The following is a 20,414-nucleotide window of genomic DNA, read 5'->3' on the forward strand; positions in this document are numbered from 1 at the left end:
CTGTTTAATTAATTTCGCCTTGTCCCGCGCAAATGAAACGGAGGAATATAATATGCGATCTGACGCGCCAGCTTTAAAAAGCGTTCGGCCGTATTCGCACACGTTACACCGCTTGTTTTTCGGGATACGAGATCCATCTCTGGACTCTGGACTCACGTATGTTGTTTATCAACAATTTCTTGTTGGAAATTTTAGAGGAACGAGATTGTGTGTAAATTTATTTTTTTTTTTTTTTTCTTAGTTTAGAAATAATATGGCATATATATATTACAGTTTCCAAATGACAATATTCACCGATACACTTGAGACAATGAAAATTAAAATTTAATTATATACGTATGACGTGTGTATAAAAATCGCTTTAATCTCGCGTTAATCGAAAATTTGTCCACCTTTTGATTTGCGTTCGTTAAGCGAGTACGAGTGGGCGACAGCCAGGCGCTTTCACGGCTGTCCATCACAGCGACCGCTATTAGGGTAGCTCTTGTAAAGTATGGATTTGGACCAATCGTACAGATGCCGCGGGATAGGCACCTATCGCGTGTTTCGAGGACGCCGCGGGCCATGCTCGATACCAGCTTTATTAGTTCGCGGTAATAAATCAGGAGACAGATCAATTTTGCAGTACCTCCTCCCCTCCTCCCCGCTCCACCTCCTGATTTCCGTCCTGGGGACATCAGATACAAAATTTGCAGCTCGCTCGTGCAAACTGCATCGACGTTCCTTCCGGTTTTCAGCTCTGTTATCGAATATCCACGCGGCCGATATTTTATAAAATTTCAACGATATTAGCATCGAGTTTATGCTGTATTTGAGCTTTTTCAATATTCGAGAAAGAGTTATCTCTTCTTTTTTTTACATTAAAATTATTCTTTGTTTGAATTTGCCTTTTCCCTACAAGTCACGCTTTCGCGTTTAGAAAGCAAATTTCAATATCGTATTTATATCCATATTGTTCTGACAGCTTTAAGAGACCACGTGCTACAAAATCTTTTCGAAAGCTTTTTTGGAATATTAACTCTCTCACACTTTTATACCGATGCAAAACTATGGCACAAGCGTAACGTTGATGGTATCGTTATTGCTTTTTACGTTTATTTTTCATCCCAACTATAACAGAGCGCGGCAATTGAATTTTGCCAAAGCCAGACATCGCTCGCGCTCTCGCGCCGGCGAGAGCGAGCGACATCCGTCAACAGTAAAATTCAAAGCGGCAACTTTTGGAAAAATATCGTTGCCCCCGGACGCGCTCGAAAAGCGCGCGTGGCACAAACGAGAAGGTAAGCTCGCCGTTTGACGTTTTTCGACGGGTTAGTACGACGACACGTCCGGTACAGAAATTAGCGTTACCGTGCGCGGCGCCGTTGGTTAACGATAGGCAGGGAGGGATGGATGAAAAGGACAGGAGGGTGGTACGGAGGGAAAGCTGCGTTCGCGAGGGTGACCAGGCGGATGGCTTCCATATACATACATCGACAGGCGCACATCGATTATATGCTCGATTAATTCGCGACCATGCCGAACCCTTGGTCCGTACGTCCGTCCATCCATTCGCTAACCCGTTCGCTCGCTCGCTCGCTCGCTCGCGCGCGCACACGCACACGCGCGGGATCGATCGCGCGCGCGTGTGGACATACGCACTTAGCGTTTCAAACTTTGCGCCTATTGCGAAATTTCAAAAGCAACGCCAAGAACATAATTTAATTAGAAAATGTATAATCTGAATTTCTAAATTACCTAAGGTGTGATATTAATTATAATTTCATTTATATTAATTATGATTCTTATTAATCTTTTTATTCATTAATATAGAATGTAATTTGTTGTTGTAACACTAGATATCTATAAGGATTTATAAACAAATTTTATTTATTTTTTAATAAATAATATTTGACAAAATTAGAATTATATGAGTTAATTCATAAAGTAATATAATATTTTTATTCTTTTAAGTAAAGAACTTTCATTTCAGTTTTTATTTTCTTTTTTTTAATTTTAATATAAAGATTAAGATTAAGATTTTGACAAGTAAAATTTAATATAAAAATTTAACTTGCGCTTAATCTATCTAATACGTTTCAGGAAGGAATATTCTTAACACTGTTTACGGAAATTTGCATTATGACGGAAAGGGTTCCAACATTTCGCAAATTAAATGATCATGTATCAGCTTATAAGCTAGGGATAAATCGATTATTATAATACTTATAATAGATAATTCACATTGGTGCGAAGGTATGCGCAGTTGCCGGTCGCGTCGATAATTCGATTAAACTTGCGTAAATGCACAATGCCGATGAAGAATCCACCGACGTAGGGGCCACTTTGGGCGTCGACCCAGAAATTTCGCGTTTGCAGGATAGTCGATCTATGCTTGCAATTCTGCCAGAAGGAAAGGGTGCGGCAGCGGAGGGAGGAAGGGGAAGGACGAGAAACGGCCGTGCCGACCAGGCGTTACGAAGGGATGGATTTGGATTTGAAGGGTGGCACAACGTGGAAGGAGGGGGTGGAAGGATCGGAGGTTGGTTGAGCAATTAGCGAGCCGTCAGTGGCACAGTGGCTGACAGGAGCCATACAACCTACTGCTTCTACCCTCCCCTCCTTCTCTTCCCTCCCCCTTCTTCCCTTCGTCATCCTCTCACCATCCACCTATGGTTCCTATATGTGTACTCGTGTGCCTTACTCAGCTGGCAAGAGAAACCGACACGCGTTACCCCTAATTAGAATATCCGCTGCCCGATTACGGCGTTTCGCTTGTATTCGTACGTGCTTGTCCTGTCCTATTTTAAAGTGTTTTTTTATTTGTGTCAAACACTTCTTTTTCTTTCGGCTCTAAATAATTATTTTTTAATCTCCCGTGTTAGAACGGATGCGAAAGAATATTTTGATATATTTTGGTCGTGCGTTATCTAGCAAATTATTTATTGAACGCAGATATCATATAATTCTCTTTACAAAAATTATTAAATCACTGATTATTACATATTTGAATATGCATCTTGATTTTGATTTATATTGCATATGTTGTGTTCCGTCACATTCAGCCGAATAATTCGTACTTTAAGTAATTGCTTAACGTAATTCATGTTACAAAGCGATTGTATTCTAAGAACAAAAGGAAGGAATATTAACTTACAAACTCAAAACATATTTATTGGGACATTATTTTTAATTTTTAAATATTATTGATAAAATTACATTTCTAATATTTAAAATGATTAGGAGAAAATGTCTATTTGATATTTATCCTTGTATACATTTTTATATCCAATTTTAAAGTAAGAATTTTAAATGTACCATATTTGAATTCTGAATATTTATCAATGCAAATTTATTACAAATATAAGATTTTGTTCGCGTTTATAGTGATGGATTTTAACCCCGCGAGATCCATAATTAGAAATTACGCTATCAAACAACGGGATATTTTCGCGAAATCTTCATCGAGACTCGTTAGCGTTTTTAAGCGCGTCGAATTCCAATCGAAACCCTCGACGCGATGTTAGAGAGGGGGCCGTAATCTCTCGCGAGAGAGAACTATCGCGTGCGCGCGCGCGCGCGCGCGCTCTTGGCGCGGACGAAGGGCACTGCAGCGAACGCAATTATAATTTTAATTTCGATGGTATTTAATAAAGGGGTGCATCCTGCTACTCGCTTCGTCGGGCTGCCGACCCTCCACAGCCTGCCATACGGCTCTATATGGACTAATTAGCAGTTACGGCCTGCGGACCGCACGAATGCATTTTGCTGCTGCTACCGCCGCTGCCGTTGGTCGCACACGTTACACTTTCGTGTCTCGAACAGCTCGCTTAAATCCGGAAAAAATATCATCCGTATCCACTTGACGCCAGACGCGAGTTTATTATTTCGCTTGCTTCTTAAGCTTTCGAGAGTTTGAGTATTTCTTTAAATTTTAAAAGTTTTATTATCGACGCATCACTCTTTTATTTGTTTTCTCTCCTCCGCGCGCAATTTATATTTTGTTTTCTTTATCTTGTAAAGTTATCTTTTTAAACAAATTGCTTTAAAAATTTTATAAAGAAAGATATTTTACAGTACGTGAGTCTGTATAAGAGAGCGTCGTCTCAAGAGGCTATTTTTAACGAATAATTGACCTTGAAGCTTTTTGCAATTTTCATGCGTGTTATTCGATTACGCTCATTTAACGGGCACGCGGGACCCATCCCAAACCGTGCGCCTAATTCAATGTTTCTCGGAAGTATCGTCAAATTAGTTTAGCCCGCGGCCAATCGTGTTTCTGCACACGCGACTTCTCTTTTTCAATTCTTTCTCGAAAGACTCGAAAAGAGAGAGGGGTGTAGCGGGTATATTCGGTGCTGCTGCGCACGTTGAATCGAATTACAATGTAGACGTGACGCGGCAATCGAATCGAGGCGGTGACGGGCGTACAACGAATCCATCAGGTCCGCTAATTGTCAAAGTATCGACGACACTGCCGTATCGAGAGGAGAGAAGAGAATCGACATCGGCCGCCACACACAACGTGAGTGAGTAATTAAGTTACCATTTTATATCCGTTTCGTCTCGTAAGAGAGTCGCGGCGTGACGTCACGCGCTCTCCCCGTTCTCCTTCCTTCTCCCCTATCCGTCCTCTTGGCATCTTTTTTTCTCGATTTCATCGATTCCATTCAACCCTCGACGCGACCTTTTTTTTTTCCTCTCCCTCAACCCCCAGCTGGTCGCCGGCCGGCAGTCGTCAACTCACCGCGTTGCGCCGCGCGCGGCCGGCAGCGCGTTTCGGTCAATTTGCGGCCGAGTCGGGCGAACATTCGCGATTCAATTATACCGACAACGAAGTTTGCTCGGATCAAATGCCGAAAGGCTGAAAATCAATCCGGGGTGCGATCGGTTTAATGGGGGCACGCACCACGTGCCGCGGCCATTATAGAGGCATACCCTTCTCCCCGTCGCCGCCGCCCCCGCCGCCCCGCTGTTCCGCTATCAATCCCCCCTCGTCACCCTCGACGCCAGCGATCGGCCCGTCTCACCCGCTATATTCTATCCCCTTTTCCTCCCCCGCATATATTCTCCTATTCATACGCGTATCTATGATCTGCGGCTTAGTTTCTTCGCGCCTCTTGGAATAAGTTGCACAGACAGTCTTAGTCGGATAAATTGATTTAGAAAATTTTGTTTTTTATTTTTTAATCACAATCTTCGAGATAATATTAAAACTTTGTAAATACATGGTTAAGATTTTTCCGACTAAAATAATTAAGATATTTAGATGATTGGTTTTTATCAGTACACATACTTGACCAAACATATAATCGCTATTAATTTATATTATCACGTTTTCTCATAAAAGTGAGTTGACGTGCTTTAAAAAATTAGATGTAGCAGATAGTCTGAATTTAGAAAATAAATTTACAATCGTGCTTATTATAAATATAGCTAAATCTAAATTGCTAAAAAAAAATAAGAGAAGAAAAGATACAAATAATTTTTAAACTGAGACATTTGATAAAGATAAATGAAATTGTATGTGTGTAGGTACTTCAAGATGTTCATATTTCCAAGTCGACGAAATGGCTCATTTCTCTCCTGACTTTGTACGGGAATACAACCCTCAACAGATATCCGTAAAGACCCACTTGCGACGGTGAATCGCGCCATCGGAAGTTCTGCCGTATCGAATGGTGTATGCGCGTAGAAGGGAGGACGTGTCGGCCGAATATATTAGCCCGGGCCATTAACTTTCCCCGGGGAAAAGGAGCAGCTCGAATTCCGCTGAAGATATTACACGCCGATTATTTATCCACCGTTGCCGCGAGGTGCACGATTCGACGGCTCGTGCGATCGATCGTGGTTTATAAATCGTGCCGATTCGTGCGCCCACCGATTCAAGATCCATCAATCCCTCCGCAATCGAAATCTCTCACCCCTTTTCTAGATGTTTAATAACCCCCAGCTGGCCGCTCAGAGCGATGCACGTGATAGCGGATAAGCTTGGGGTGAGGCACGGCACCGCGGTTCGGCGAAAGGGTATCGGGGCAAGGTGAGAGGGGGAAGAGAGAGAGAGAGAGAGAGAGAGGGAGAGATAGAGAGAAAGTAGGAAAACGAGGGCGGAAGGAGGTAGGGTTGAGTTGCATATGAGCGATTGCCACACACGGCGTGTAGCGCCGGCCGTGGCGGCGGCATTTACGTTAATTAAATTTCCCCAGGCCGTAGAACCGATCCTCCGGCCCTCCTCACTTTCACCATTCGCTTCTCTTTCTCTCTCTTTCTCGTCGACCATCAGCACCCGGTTCCTCTGTCCCCGATCCCGTCTCTCTTCCCGCGCGACCGCTGGCCCCAGCATCAATCATTGCACGCTCAGGCTCACTAGCTGAACTCCACGTCGGAGGATCGAGTCGCGAGAGACTGTTTGAAATTGCAAGAGCGTGCACACACACCTCACTGTTATATTTTTTCTCTTTGTCTCTCTTCCTTTCTTTTTCTCACCCACTTTTAATCCGCGAACCCCGGATAAACGCCGGTTGATCCGACTACCCTGATGCCTTTCGTAGAAATGTCGACGAGCGTGCGTCTGTCTCTGACGTGTGTCGCTCAAAAGTTATGATTTCGCGCTAACTACTGGCCGGTACCAATTAAAGGCCGAGGGGGACAGTTTCCTTGTCGCGTGTTCTTAAATGCCACACGAGTGATTTCAATTTCGTTGTAGAATCAATCTTTTGAGAAAGATCAGAAATATACGAAAATTTCATTGAATACCTTGTTTCGGAGAGAATTTCAATTATTCTATTTTATTAGTTCTAAATATATATGCTTCCTTTCATTGATGGTTTTTGTTATTGGACATGATCGAATATTTCCAAAATTGAATTCTGAATCCGCGCACCTAATAAGATTCACCTCCCTCTCCTCGCCGATCTTATAATCGACTTTGCGGAACAATTCTATAATCCCTTAAACTTAATTAAGGGCGAATGAACTCTGGTCGCGGGGCAGGACTCGAGTTAACTTCGCTATAAACAAGAACAATATCTTCCTCCTCGTGGTACGGGAAACTTCGTTATGGTTTCGGGAAGATGGGCACGCGCCGGTAATGCAAGGCAGTATCTGAAGACAGTCGTAAGGAACGGAAATAAAAGATCGGCCCGAAGGATCGCCGGCGGCTGGTCAATGTAATCGCTTGTAAAAATGTAATAAAGGATCAAAGAGCGCGCGCTCGGCGAGAAGAATATTGCGTGCTGAGACAGACCAAACTGAGATAAACCAAATAAAGCGATCTGTTCTCAAGCCACATCTCTTTCTATTTTTGTTCTCCTTTTTATGCGAATATTCAATAAATTATAATTAAATTAACGATATAATTTATATCATGTATTACTTACGTCGCAAATTGTCCAGTTTTTATCTAAAGATACTTTAGCTCCTATTTAAAATTCATTGTATATTTACATATTTTTAAATATATATGTTTCATAAATTTTAAATATTATTTGAATATGTAATATGATATAATTAAAAAATAATCTTAGCTCTTATCGGCTTAGCATTCGGTACGTCATGCAGTGCACAAATAATTTCAATTTTACATTTATTTATATTTATTTATTTATTTCATTTAACGTCAATTATAATATTAATTTTTAAATAATCATAGTATCATGATACGTTTTCGTCGTATAATTTTATCTCTGATGGTACTTATTCGACTGGACACACAAGCAATTTCGCGAATGTCGTTTTGTTAGATATGCACATGCGGAAGGAATTCAGACAATACGATACTGACAGAAGAAAGACACATACGCGACAGTCTTCGAAGTTCTCAAAGCACGAAGTATCCGCGCTCTTTATCCGAGAACATTTTCCTGAGCTGGCAAAGTTGAAGGCATGCTATGTGTATATGTATCGTGCATCCTGTCGAGAGACGGAACGCACCCTCGAGCGCGAGCCTGTGCCCGAAAGGGCACTTGTCCGCGACCGGAGTATTTCATATTTACCTATCAAAGGTGGGCGCTTTGTGCAGTTTATATTAAATCACGGTACAGTTACGGGATGTCAATAAGACAGGGCCTTCACCCTTCGCGGCAGTCCTCGCTGATGTTCGCGTATACAGGATGTCCCAGACCTATCGAAATACTTTTTATAAGGGGCTAAATATTTTCAAATCATAAGTGATTTAAAAATAAGAAAATTACTTCAGTAAAGATTAAGAGTAGGTAATAAAAATATAATTTTTATTTAATTGCAAGCTGTCTTTTGATTTTGATAGATTTCTAATTTGAAAATTATATGCTCAACATTTATAATTAAAAGTTTGTAAAAAATAATAATCTTTCCAGATATTTTTTTGATAGATTGATTTTAAATGGGTCAAAAAATCTATAGATGAAAAATGATTTGTTAGGTGTAAGACACCCTGTAGATCTATAACCTCACCCTCGCACTCGATAAGCATACATTGATATTAAACTGAAGGAAAATCTTATACGAGCCACCGGACACGTTTACGACGATTGTCTGATATTTTCGAATGCCTCGATAAATATGTAAATAAATCAATGTATGTATATTAAATATTTGCGCGTGATGTACTGCTTGTGTGTAAAAAATAAAGCGAAATTATAAATCTGTATATTTTGTTTGGGGCATTCATCCAATAAACCCCATGTCTCGTACATGTCCGTGCATCTTTTCATCTAATAACCGCGTATATATAGAAGCAACGCCGATAACAATAACCATACTGGCGCGAACAGTTATCATTTCCGGTTCCTATTTACCTCTTCGCGTACGCTCGAATTCACATCCTACAACCGGGGAATCCGAATTGTGAACAAACCGGATTCTATTTTTGAGTTTCAATATTTTTCTAGGTATAGATTTCCCGTGTATCAAAATTTTATGGCTATGTCGAAATAAATTGATGTCATATGACAGCGAAAAAAACGTTAACAAGTGAACGGAAGGAAAAAAAAGGGGGTGGAAAGATAAGTGATTCATGATATATTTAATACCTTGTTTATCAACCGTTATTCGAATCCTCGATTTATCGCAAGAGTATCCTCTTCATCATGTTTTAGTCTCCTTTATCTCGCTCGCTTACGCACATGATCAACCCTCTCTCTTTTTCTCTCTCTAAGCGTGTACACAATCGACGAGAAAATATAATGGAAATCAACCCGAGCGAAGTCGCTCGGAATTAATGAATGAAATCAAATCAGTCCCGTTTGTTGATTCGTCATTGACGGGTGGGGGGCATCGCGAGAGAATGTTCGGAGCACGGGAAGCAAGGGAGGGGGGGGGGGGGCCCGTTGCAAATTCCGATCGATATGATGCATACACACCCGGATCCCGACTGCGTTATTACCGTCGAGTGCTATTAAGACTTCCAATTAGTCCGACGTTCTCTGGGAGCGTGCGTGCGTACGTGCGTGCATGAGTATACATGCGTGAGTGCGTACGTGCTCGCTTCTCGTCCGAAAAAAAACTGCGGGCTAAAACCCGGACGTGGTTTCATCCGGAGACATTCAAGCGAGTATAAAAAAAAAAAAAAAAAAAAACGATTTGCGCGGTCGATAACATGACCGCTGTAACGTTACGCGCCTCGTGCGATTACAAGCGCTATTCGCCAGTATCCGCGCGATCCCGCAAACGAGCGCACTCTCCGCCCGCCGATATCAGTCACCACTTTCGGACTCAATAACACTTACCAATAGGTTCCGGATGTGCTATTTCATCTATACTATACATACCACTAGTAGTTCCGCATCAATCTATACCCGCGGTGTTCTGTATCGCGCGTCCGGCGGCAATGTTGCCAATTTACGAGGAATACACAACGGGCCTCTTTATTTCTCGAATTGTTCTCGTAAGAGTTATTATTATCTCCTCGATTTATTCAAGATTTATCGCGTCGTCGCCACAAATAGTTTTTTTTTTTTTTTTTTTTTTTTTTTTTTTTTTTTACGCGATATGATTAGATAAGACCGATCGCGCGTAACGAAGAAGAAACGCTTTCGATAATGCTGCCCCGCTCCCGCAGGGAGAAATCTATCCGTAGCTTATCTCATTTATTACACCCCTGTTTCGTCGTCGTTCGACGGTTATTTTACAACCCTCAGATAGGGGCGAGTAACGTCTTTGTTTTCACCGCAACATCCTCCTACCGGAGTAAAACCCTCCTATCGTTCAAGAACTGCTTCGGTTCGTGAAACGAAATGAGACAGAAGTATTTGAATGCCATAGTAAGATAAGGAATAGCGAGATCTATCCAATTGTTTTTTGTTTCTTTTTCTATATTACAGACTAAAATCTTTCAATAAGCAAATTAAATCGCGCTAATGTGACGTTTAATAAGTTTCTTAGTATAATCTCATCAAATATGATATCACTTTCTGATAATCGTATAACAAATATATAATGAATAAAAAAAAACAAATTTATTCGTCAAATGTCAATTTTATTTATTTATAATAGACAATTCAAATTTTAACAATTTCTATTATTAACACTTATTCTTGAATGAATAATATGATAATTCTATTTTAGATTTTTAATTTACTGTTATTTAATTTATGACTAACAGAATCGTTTGATAAAATAATCTTTCAATTATTGAGCAATACGCAATACATTCTATTTTTATCAGAAATAATGAAAACAATTAGAAAAATATCTCTTGCTATACTTATACTACTATTACATTACGCAATCTAATAATTGTTAAATATAATTTATAAATTATATAAGAATAGTAAATACATAGAGAAAACAAGTTAGAGTGACGAGAGCAGAGGAAGAGAACTTAAGAGCGTCCGAGAAAGGAGATTGGCTTGCAAGAGAGAATACGTAGTTGTTATAGCGAGCGCGAAGCAGTCGGGGGCTTCTAGATAAGGCGTGGGCATAAACGTCCGTAGATAAGGGTAGTTTGCACCCCCGTTGTGGACAGTTAGCCTTAAATGAGCTGGGGGTGAGACGTGTAAAGGCCTTTGTTGCGTTGGTCTCATCTTTCCTGGCTTTCGAAATCAGTTTCGTCGTTGGCGATTCTATTCCATCGAACATCGGAAAAGTTTAGCGATAAGAATCACATTATCCTATCTTTATACTAGATTGTAGATATATATTTTCATCGTATTTTTTTTAACCATCAAAGTAATAATGAAAAAGTAATAAAATAATCTCTTAATTTACACATTTATATAAAATAACAAATGAATCTCTTTTTTCCCTTTCTTTACACGATAGTATTATTCTGCATTCTTATCAGATGTCTGAGAATTAACCCCGGAAAACGGAACATCTTGCGTAAATCTTTTTCGGACAAAAGCGGAGACGCGAATTTGCTCGGGCAAGAGGTTGAACGGAAAAACGGAAAAAACACAAATCCGGCGATCCGGCGATCCGGCGATTCTTCACAAACGTCGCTCGTACAAAAATCCTGTCTCGCCGTTCTAAATTCCGCTTATCTAACGGCGTTTCGACAGTAATGTGCCGGCGTATTATGTAGAACCGAGTACGTTGCCGGGGCCGTCCCTTCTACCGTGGAAGGCCACCGAGCGGCGGTGCCGTTTAGCGTCAGATAGCGGAAACGTATGAGAGACGGGGTGAATCCACCCTTATCTTAAGGGTAGCTACTCAATAGCTAGCCGCGCCGAAATTCCTCTCGTTCTCTCGCGTTTCTCGCACTGCAGCTATCTCCGCTCGCCACACGACTCCATATTTCTTGCGCGCGTTTAAATTATTTTGCCGTTTTCTCTCCCGACGAACTTGCCCATTATGCGAAATTACGTGGGACACATTTGCTCACGTCACGTTTAAAAATGTTGCCGTACATTGAGCGAGGATTGAAAACGTTATCGTAGGGAACAGAAAAGAAATATGAAGAGAGGGTAATGCGTATCTATGCTTCAATCATACGTATACAATTTGAATTATCGAATGCGTATTTAAGTATAAATATATGATTGAAATTTTATATACATGAACGTTTAACAATTTAATAATTATATTTTAAATAAAAATCAATGCAGACTATAGCCAAGAAGGGAATGCTTATGCCTCGCCAGAAACGTGAGCCAAGAGCCAATCGGTGATTTATCTTTTTTTGAGAACTTGTAGCATTATCGTGTTTGTAATTGCGTGTAAGTAGTAATTTTTTAGATAGTAAATTATACGCATTTTTTTTTTTTTATTCTAACAACTTTTCTTCAAGAGAAGTAAAGTTTTTCTTCTCTTTTAAAAGCTGATTTTTCCTTATATATCAGTTTCAATTTTGAAAAAGGTTAATTATTACTATAAGTATTACTTTATTAAATATTACTTACTCAAATAGATATTACTTAAATTTTAAATTTTATATCATATTTTTCACGTGAGCAAAGTTCTTTCTTCTTACCTTTCAAAGAGTGTTATCGATCTATACGGATAACGTCATATATTTTGAAATAATTGAAGACTAATATCAATTAAAATTTTCGTTAATTGTAAGGAAAAAAACATTTGTGTATAATATTCATGCAGTCTTAAGTTTTGGTTACAATTATGTCATCCTTAATATTACTTATAATTGTACTCTTTACGTTATTTGCATCGTTTTTATATAAGAAATTTTATTGCACTTAATATTTAATAATTAATATAAAGAATAAACGATATATTTGACAACAATAGCTCGCAGTAGCTTATAGGACGCACGCTTATAATTTAATGCTCGCGGCAGTGGAGCCCACGAGGTGAGTGAGCTCTATGGGACGCTTAGGGTTACTTATATACTTCGGTAGGGGTATGTGGGTAATGTGCAGGAGTGCCTCCGGGTAGGTGCTTGCGGTAAATCTAATAACGTTGTAATGCCGTTACCCCCCTCAAAGTTGGTCCCGTAAGTTTCTGCCGAGCCTGTTGGCTCCGACTACCGTGCCGAGAATTCCTAACGCGCGTGTACCATTTTAGTTACCAACGCGCGTATATACGCTACGCGTTTGTAGGATCTACAAACTTAGAACAGAGAGGAAAAAAAAAAAGGAAGAGGCTTGAGACAAAGGAACACACGGCCGTACATTTTGATGTGACTATTTGGTATTTATCACACGAGACAGAGCTTGTCTATCTCAGGGTGGAATTATTTTACATTAACAGACTATAAAATCATTATCCCGTTTTTTGTCAAAACAATAAACAAGCCTATTTTTAACTTTATACTTAAAATTTTTGTATACATTTGACTCATGGTTGAATGAATTTCTCAAAGATGTCAAAGTAATCGAGCAGTATTGAATCGATATAGTTTGGCGATTAAAATCTTACGACAGGCAACAGGTAGCTGCTAATATTAATCTCTATTAAGCTTTCGATAAAAACGCGCGCGAGTTTCGATGGACGAAATAGCATCGGCGTCTTTTTTCTTCGTTAAATTCGTTCGATTCACCTTTTCTCCTGCCTGCTCTCCATCCGCCTCCACCTTTCCGTTGTCAGACGACCTTCCTGTAGATATATGTCACGAGCGAAGGTAAGCACTCGCAGTCACCCGAGGGTGTTCTGCAAACTATGCTCGCGAAAAGTTCAACACAACTTCATAACATCGGTGTTTCGAGGGCGAATTAGGGGGCGAGAAGGGACTCGAGGAGCGCGTATATGCCTCGGTGGGACGAGGCAGGACCAACGACGAAAGCGGGGAAGGCGGGTTGGTGGTAAATTTGTTCTAGCGTGAGCTTACATGGGTTACGTTAAGTACATACGCGTCTGGGGTTGGTTAGCTATAATCTACTGAAGCGGAGAAATACGCCTGGCGTACGAAACTTGAAGCGGCCTGTAGCGCGAAGAACTCGCGAATTTGCAAAGTTCCTCGTCGCTAACGAATTGTGTAAACGAAAGCGTCGCCGCAACCGATCTTATAGACACGTGACACGTGACTTCTTTTCTCTCTCTTTCTCTTCAATGATTTTTCCTTAAAAAAATTATTCACGCAATTAAATTAATTAGACAAATGTATAACACGAAATCGATTTATATTCAACTTATACTCAGTGTCAGTCTCTCTCGAATCGTTCTTTTCTTTCCGCGGGTTTTATCATCACCTTTTTTTCTTCTTACATCTCTCGATCATACCGACGCGTGTACATACACATATATATTCACATACCCGCGTAGAAGCAACTCGCGGAGATAAAAATCAGTAATTAGCCCGGACCATTATGGCGGCTGTGTGAAAAATTAGCGAGTCGTGGGGTAACCGCCCCTCCGGGCATAATCCTGCATCGAGAACGCCGCGTACCAGCGTGCATCCAACCTGTCTCTGATTTATACGGGTTTGCTATTAATTATACCCACCCACTAGTGCGCGACCACCCTTCCTCCACTTTCTCCATATCGTCTCTTCGTTTCTGTCTTTTTCTCCACGTCTATCTACTTTATCACTAGTTTTTGTTTTTTAATCTTTATATATGTGTGTGAGTTTTTATAAGCAAACGCTTATTTACGTCTATATAATTATCAATATATAGAGGAAACCTTTTTTATAATTAATTTCAAATCAACTTTAATAGAAACTTAACTTGATGATTAATTATTAAAATGCTTCAAGATAAAAAATTGCAAAAAAAAAGAATATTAAATTTTTATAGAAAGAAATGAATATTGTTATTGCTGTATCATCCAGATAAATAAAAACAATTAAAGGATAATATTTAGATAGGTAACACAGTAAAAGAGAACGAAAAGAAGATATGTTTATTAAAATGAGATTATTTTTATACGAAAAAAAATCACATCAAATCCCAAATAGCGATTTTGCGCGTTTTCTCCGAATGAACTTTCAGCCGTTGCGCCAAATGTTTTTATTTTGTTTTACACGCGCCAAAGAATTCGAGCCATCGCATCGAGCTGAAAATTCCGTCCCGGGTTTTGTGCCGGTCGTTGTTTCGACTGCCACTGGCCGAACTCGACGGGCTGCGGCGCAATTAAATTAAATGCTTCGGATTAATTGTTCGAAAGCAGTTAAATTAGTTGCGTTTGTTTCGCCCGATTTTTGCGCAATCTCGCTGCGGAATGCGTGAGATGCACGCATCGGGGGAATTTCGTTACCCTCGCGCGTTATATAGCTCGGTGCCCTGCGAAATCACCGCGATGCAAACGTATCAACGCGGAACGGTGGCGTGCCCCGAAAAATTCATTTGCAAAAGCCGCATTCGACGCGCCTCTGTCACACCGAGCGAGAGCAATCGAGAGCGATGCGCGCGTTTTGCCAGTACTTGATTAAAAGCTTAAACAGGAGTCGACCTAATTATTAATGTAATACACAGTAGTAATGTATATTTCATGACCGTAACAACGAATTTAATATATAACTTTGAATTTTTAAACATCATTGACCAGAATTAAACCACTAATACAGCATTTATAAATCCACATAAATCTATATTTATCCTTTACATTTCCATTTTCATTTTAAATGCAATTCCCTTATTTGGAATGAAATGATAAAATACACATGATTTGTATCGCGCGCGTGTGTATTCGATGTCAAATTTAAATTACTAAGAAGAAAAAAAGAATACAACATCAGGGATTAACGATGCATTTGTGTTATCATTCCTGTCTCTACGATGGTTCGCAATTTTCCTTCGATAACACGACGAAAATTCCCCCTATTACTACGCATACCAGCAGTCGCTGAAGACCATCCCCGATGCCTCCCCCGTCTCGATGATGCTTGGCCGGCCAATCCCCGTTGAGGATCGTACAGCCCGGTATACTCGGCAGCCGGAGCGGCCGAGAGCCACATCCTAGAGTGCAGCTGCAGCGCCGGCGCGGACTCTTGAGCTGCATTGCTCGGATTCTGGCGAGGATGCGTCTAGGACCGAGAGGCTGACGAGCTCGCAAGTAACGCGCCGGTAGACATGGTCAGACTGGCATCCGGCCGCAAGCTCCTCGACCTCATCGGCAACCATGAGATACGCTGACCTGCCCAAGTCCACCCGGCTTTCGAGCTGGGTCTCTCTCTCTCCCCCCTCCCCCCTCCCCTTCTCCCCCTCCCCATCCATTCCTAAGATAGAGAGACGATCCTCGCCCACCCCTTGCTGCTCTTGCAGCGGGTGCGAGACATTCGGGAGACGCGACGTACCGAGGCGAGATATGCATCATTTGGTTACCCGACTGGCCGACTAGCGCCTCTCCCGATCGGCGTGCCACCCAGATGCATCCTCGATCGGATTGGCTCCGGGCGATCCGGTATGCGAAAGGGTCCTCCAGTCAAGATTTTCAGCATAACTATGCGAGTATGCAATGTCGGATTCGGATCCCGATGAGTCTGCGTTCCGATATATGTCCGCGTGTCGGCGCGGCGAGCCCGATTATGCACTCGTGTGCTTCGTTACTGGAGAACATTACGTCGCTCGGTAACCGTAATAGTAGTGCAAGAGTAATGGCACGTTAATACAAATACCGTCTCGTAATAAATACGCTCATATCGTATCTCGGTGTGTTTTCAGGTTCACATTACTATATCTCAACTTCTAATCTGTATTTTTACTTGTTGAAAATCTCGATAATAACGCGAGAAAATCAACTTGGCGTTGAACATTTAATAGTTCTATCCTATTTAACTTTTTTATTTATCACTTGTATTTTTACTTGATGGATAATAGCATATCTATCAAGAGCTTACGTTAAGATTTACGTTAGATTTTTGCTAAATCTAATAGATGTACTATGTAGCAGGATAATCATCGTTTATATTTATTTCACTTAAAGTCCCAAGTTTCATGCAAATGTCGAGATTTTCCGAAAAGAAGATGCGACGGTTCTTTTTCTTTTTTAAGAGTTTTATGAACGCGACGAATACGGGATACACGGGCTGTTCGTTCGTTCAGTAACGCGCATACCCGACACCGAAATTGCATACCTCCGTGTACGCGTACATACGGGCTGGAAACAAACGAATAGGGTTGTTCGGGCGCCGTAAAGGGTCCGGTGGGACGAGATGGCGAGGAGACGCGGGCAGGGGCTCGTTCGGGGGGGTTGAAGGGAGCGAAATGGCGGTGGATGGTGGTGCCGGTGACTCGGTCGCACACGTAGAGGGGTTTGAGAAACGTAATCGCTCTGGCCTCGCGCGCTTCAACGGACTGTCCCCCCCTTTTTCCCCCCTTACACACGTCTCGTCTTTCTCTCTTTCTCTCGTTCTTCCCCCCACGCCATCGCTATTTATTGCTCACACTCGGCCGGTTCACAACATAAATATGTTACACCTATGGCCGCACCTATTGCACCGAGTTCGCGAATTCCTCCACTGTTGGCCGAGCGAAGAAAGAATGTCCGCAAGCGGGACGAGTTGGTGGATTGGTATGTTTTGAAAATAAATTGGCTCGTTTGTGCCACGCTGAATGTTGTACTCGTATATATACTTTCAAGTAAGATAATAAATTTTAAAATTTCTAATTGATTAAAGCATTATGATGAACGTAATTTTGCAATATAAAACATAAAATTTATCTTTCTCATATATATAATATCATAGAAATGTTTTCTACAAATTATGATTTCATCGTTACGGATTTCTTAACGCTAATCTAGAATTATCTTCTTATTGGTTTTTTTTTTCAACAAATACATCGAAAAATTAATGATTTTTAAATTGACGTGATTAAAAATAAAAGATTTTTCAAGAGACCTGAGCCTTAGGGACATAAATAAATAGTTATATGTTATTTTTTGTTCAGTTATAAATAAATTTTATTTTAATACACTTGTGTGTAATTTAAAAGTTTTAGTGGCAAAAATATTTAATTAAAAATTATAAATTTACGATAATTAATGCTTTAGCATGTTTGTTAAAAAAAATTTGTGTTTAAATTGACCAGAAGATCCATAATCTATTTAAAAGTTGAAGCACGTCAGATTCGCAATACATGTATATGTATACATATATACATGTATACATGTATATGTATACATATACATGTATACAATCAGTTTTGTAAAATTTATGCAATTTTTGCTATTCTTAATATACTTTTCTGTATTCTAATTATATTCTAATTGTATTCTTATTCATTTCTTATCTAATTAGGATTCTTTGTGCCTTTTGCATAATATGATATTAAGTTGAAAAAAAGTAATACAAAAATAAAAATTAATCTTTACATTAATCTTTATCTTTTTATAATTGTAATATAATTAAATTTAAAAAAATATTGTGCGTATTGATTTTTCAACAAATATACACAAACATTAATTACAAAATAAAATTGCTTGCGCAATTAATTTTTTGATAAAAAGGTTTTATCTTTTTTTATAATTATAATATAACTAAATATAAAAAAAATATTGTAGTACATATGTTATACGTACATATAAATTATTATATATACAGTTGTAAATCATAACTCTATTTTACCAGCAAAAATTTAATACGTATTATTTATATGTATATTATTTCTCTCTCGTTTTATTAGCTTGTGTGTGTGAATATATTTTCACCTTGTTTTACGCAGAAAATTCCATCAACTTTTTTAAATACTTTCATGTTACACCCTCAAGAAGTGCTTCTCTTAGAGCATACGAACATAGGGTGTCTATTTGTAGGGTGGTAGCATCGAGGGTTAAGTTTCAAAGATAAAAGAAAGACCAACTGTTGAATATCGGCTCTCTTCCAGCCGACGCCAAGTGCTGTTATACATCAATGTTTCTTATATGTAGCGTATTATGTTCAAAAATTTTTACATATATTTTCACATAAGCATTATAAAAGATTAGTTAGAGTACTGATTATAGTACTGTCTTATATCAGATTTGTGTTCACACATAGTACTTTATAAAAGTTAACAGTTTCTTAAATTTTATTTTGTATAAAAATTTTCTATATTTAATAATCGGCTATATCATTTAATGTACATTAATTATAAGATAATATAAAAGATTACAAATTAAGATTTTCATTTAATTATTATAATATTATCATAATTTCATAAATATAAGCAGAAATGGAACAATATATATATAATATAATATAATATAATATATCTTAATAATATTTTAATCATGGAATATAATATATATATCTTATTAATCACAAAATATTAATGAAACATTCTTGTACACCGTATTTTTCATTCTTTTTATCATGCATGAAATTTTTAGACTATCGAATAAAATATTCTATTATATTTTACAAATGCATTTGTATTATTCACGTTTGCTTTTACAAATATTTAATTTCGAAGGAATGTAAATGTATGTGTTGTATGAATCTCGAAACATACATCTACATCTCAACTATTGTTAACTATTACTAAAAGTTATGTTCAGTGATCATAAATTATTTATATTATTTTCCGAACAATATATAAAATAAATAATTTGCTGACCTTGTCCGTAACTCACGTTGAAACGTCTTTGTCGATAGCTCTTGACTCTCAGTGAGAACTGGGTCTCGGTAGATTTTCCGAAGCACGATTAAATGTTTCACGTCACACTAAATATAATACGACAACGATTCAATCGATCGTTTATATAAAACGCGTTGAGATCAGAGCGGAATGGAGAATGAAAAAAGAGAGAGAGAGAAAGATAAATATTGGAGAAGGGTGAGAAAAAGTAAGGGGGATGACGAATGTAGAGTGGGTTGAAGGGTATGACTTAGAGAAAGAAGCTATTCAAGAGATTCGTGCGGAAACGTAACGCTTGGAGACCTCCCTCTGGGAAACGCGTTCTTCGACGACGAGAAAATATCTTCGCGTTACTTCGAGCTTCCCTTCTCTCTCTCTCGTAAGATCTCTCGCAAGCGCCCGCTTTCGCGCGCGCACCGGGCTCTCGCAGCTCCGCGAATGCACGTGCAACTCGGACGCGTGCCACGTGGTGTTTGGTCGGAGTGGCACGGCCACGAAAGCCGGAGCCGGAACGGCGAGCTTGCAAGCACCCGGCGCTTTCCATTGGCCGAGGGGTGGAAACTGCGCATGATTGCGGGTGTGGCCCGAGCTTGAGGGGTGGAATAAGCTCGGATCGGCGATAGGACACCCCGTGAGAGGGCACGTCTTCGTGGGTGGTCACCGGGTGCCCCGGTCGCCATCCCGCCCCGCTGAAAGCTCGAAAGCTCTTTTTCCTTAATCTCGTAACGAGCGCGAGAACTGCTCTCCCGTCCGAGTTTCCAACTTGCGAATTGGCTTCTTCCGCGCGAACGGGCGTGCTCTTTCGTGGCAATGGTATGGCGGCACTCAAGTGTTCATCATCGCGTGGGAAATCGCGCGGCGAACGCGGGAGATTAAGTCTCAAGTAGTAATGTCAGCGTCAAGTCAGACACCTCGGTATATGTATGTAAGAGATGTTTCGACAAAGCGATCTTGGAGTGAATAAAATTTCATACAAAAAACTTAGACAATATAAGAGGTAGAAATTTAAAATTGAAAATTATTATATGTATAGGTATATAATAGTAAAACTATTTAATAACA

The 20,414-nt window shown here is 39.7% G+C and overlaps 1 protein-coding gene across 5 annotated transcripts in view; it reads right to left on the reverse strand.

Annotated features, from left to right (window-relative positions):
• LOC140670005 (LIM domain only protein 3) overlaps positions 1-19,854 on the reverse strand; it is an 81,038-nt gene extending 61,184 nt beyond the window's left edge. For 2 of the 5 annotated variants that reach the window (XR_012047453.1, XM_072900330.1), the window contains exon 1: positions 15,631-15,959. Coding sequence is in view for 2 of the 5 variants with exons in the window: in XM_072900330.1 (XP_072756431.1) it covers positions 15,631-15,751 (121 nt within the window). In the remaining 3 variants the exon portion in view is untranslated. Of the gene's footprint in view, positions 1-15,630; positions 15,960-19,331 lie in introns of those variants that run through there. The other 3 variants (XR_012047452.1, XM_072900329.1, XM_072900327.1) reach the window with 3 other exon arrangements.
• Positions 19,855-20,414: the final 560 nt, after the last annotated feature.

This window comes from Anoplolepis gracilipes, chromosome 10 (genome assembly GCF_047496725.1).
Source record: "Anoplolepis gracilipes chromosome 10, ASM4749672v1, whole genome shotgun sequence".
NCBI lineage: Eukaryota > Metazoa > Arthropoda > Insecta > Hymenoptera > Formicidae > Anoplolepis > Anoplolepis gracilipes.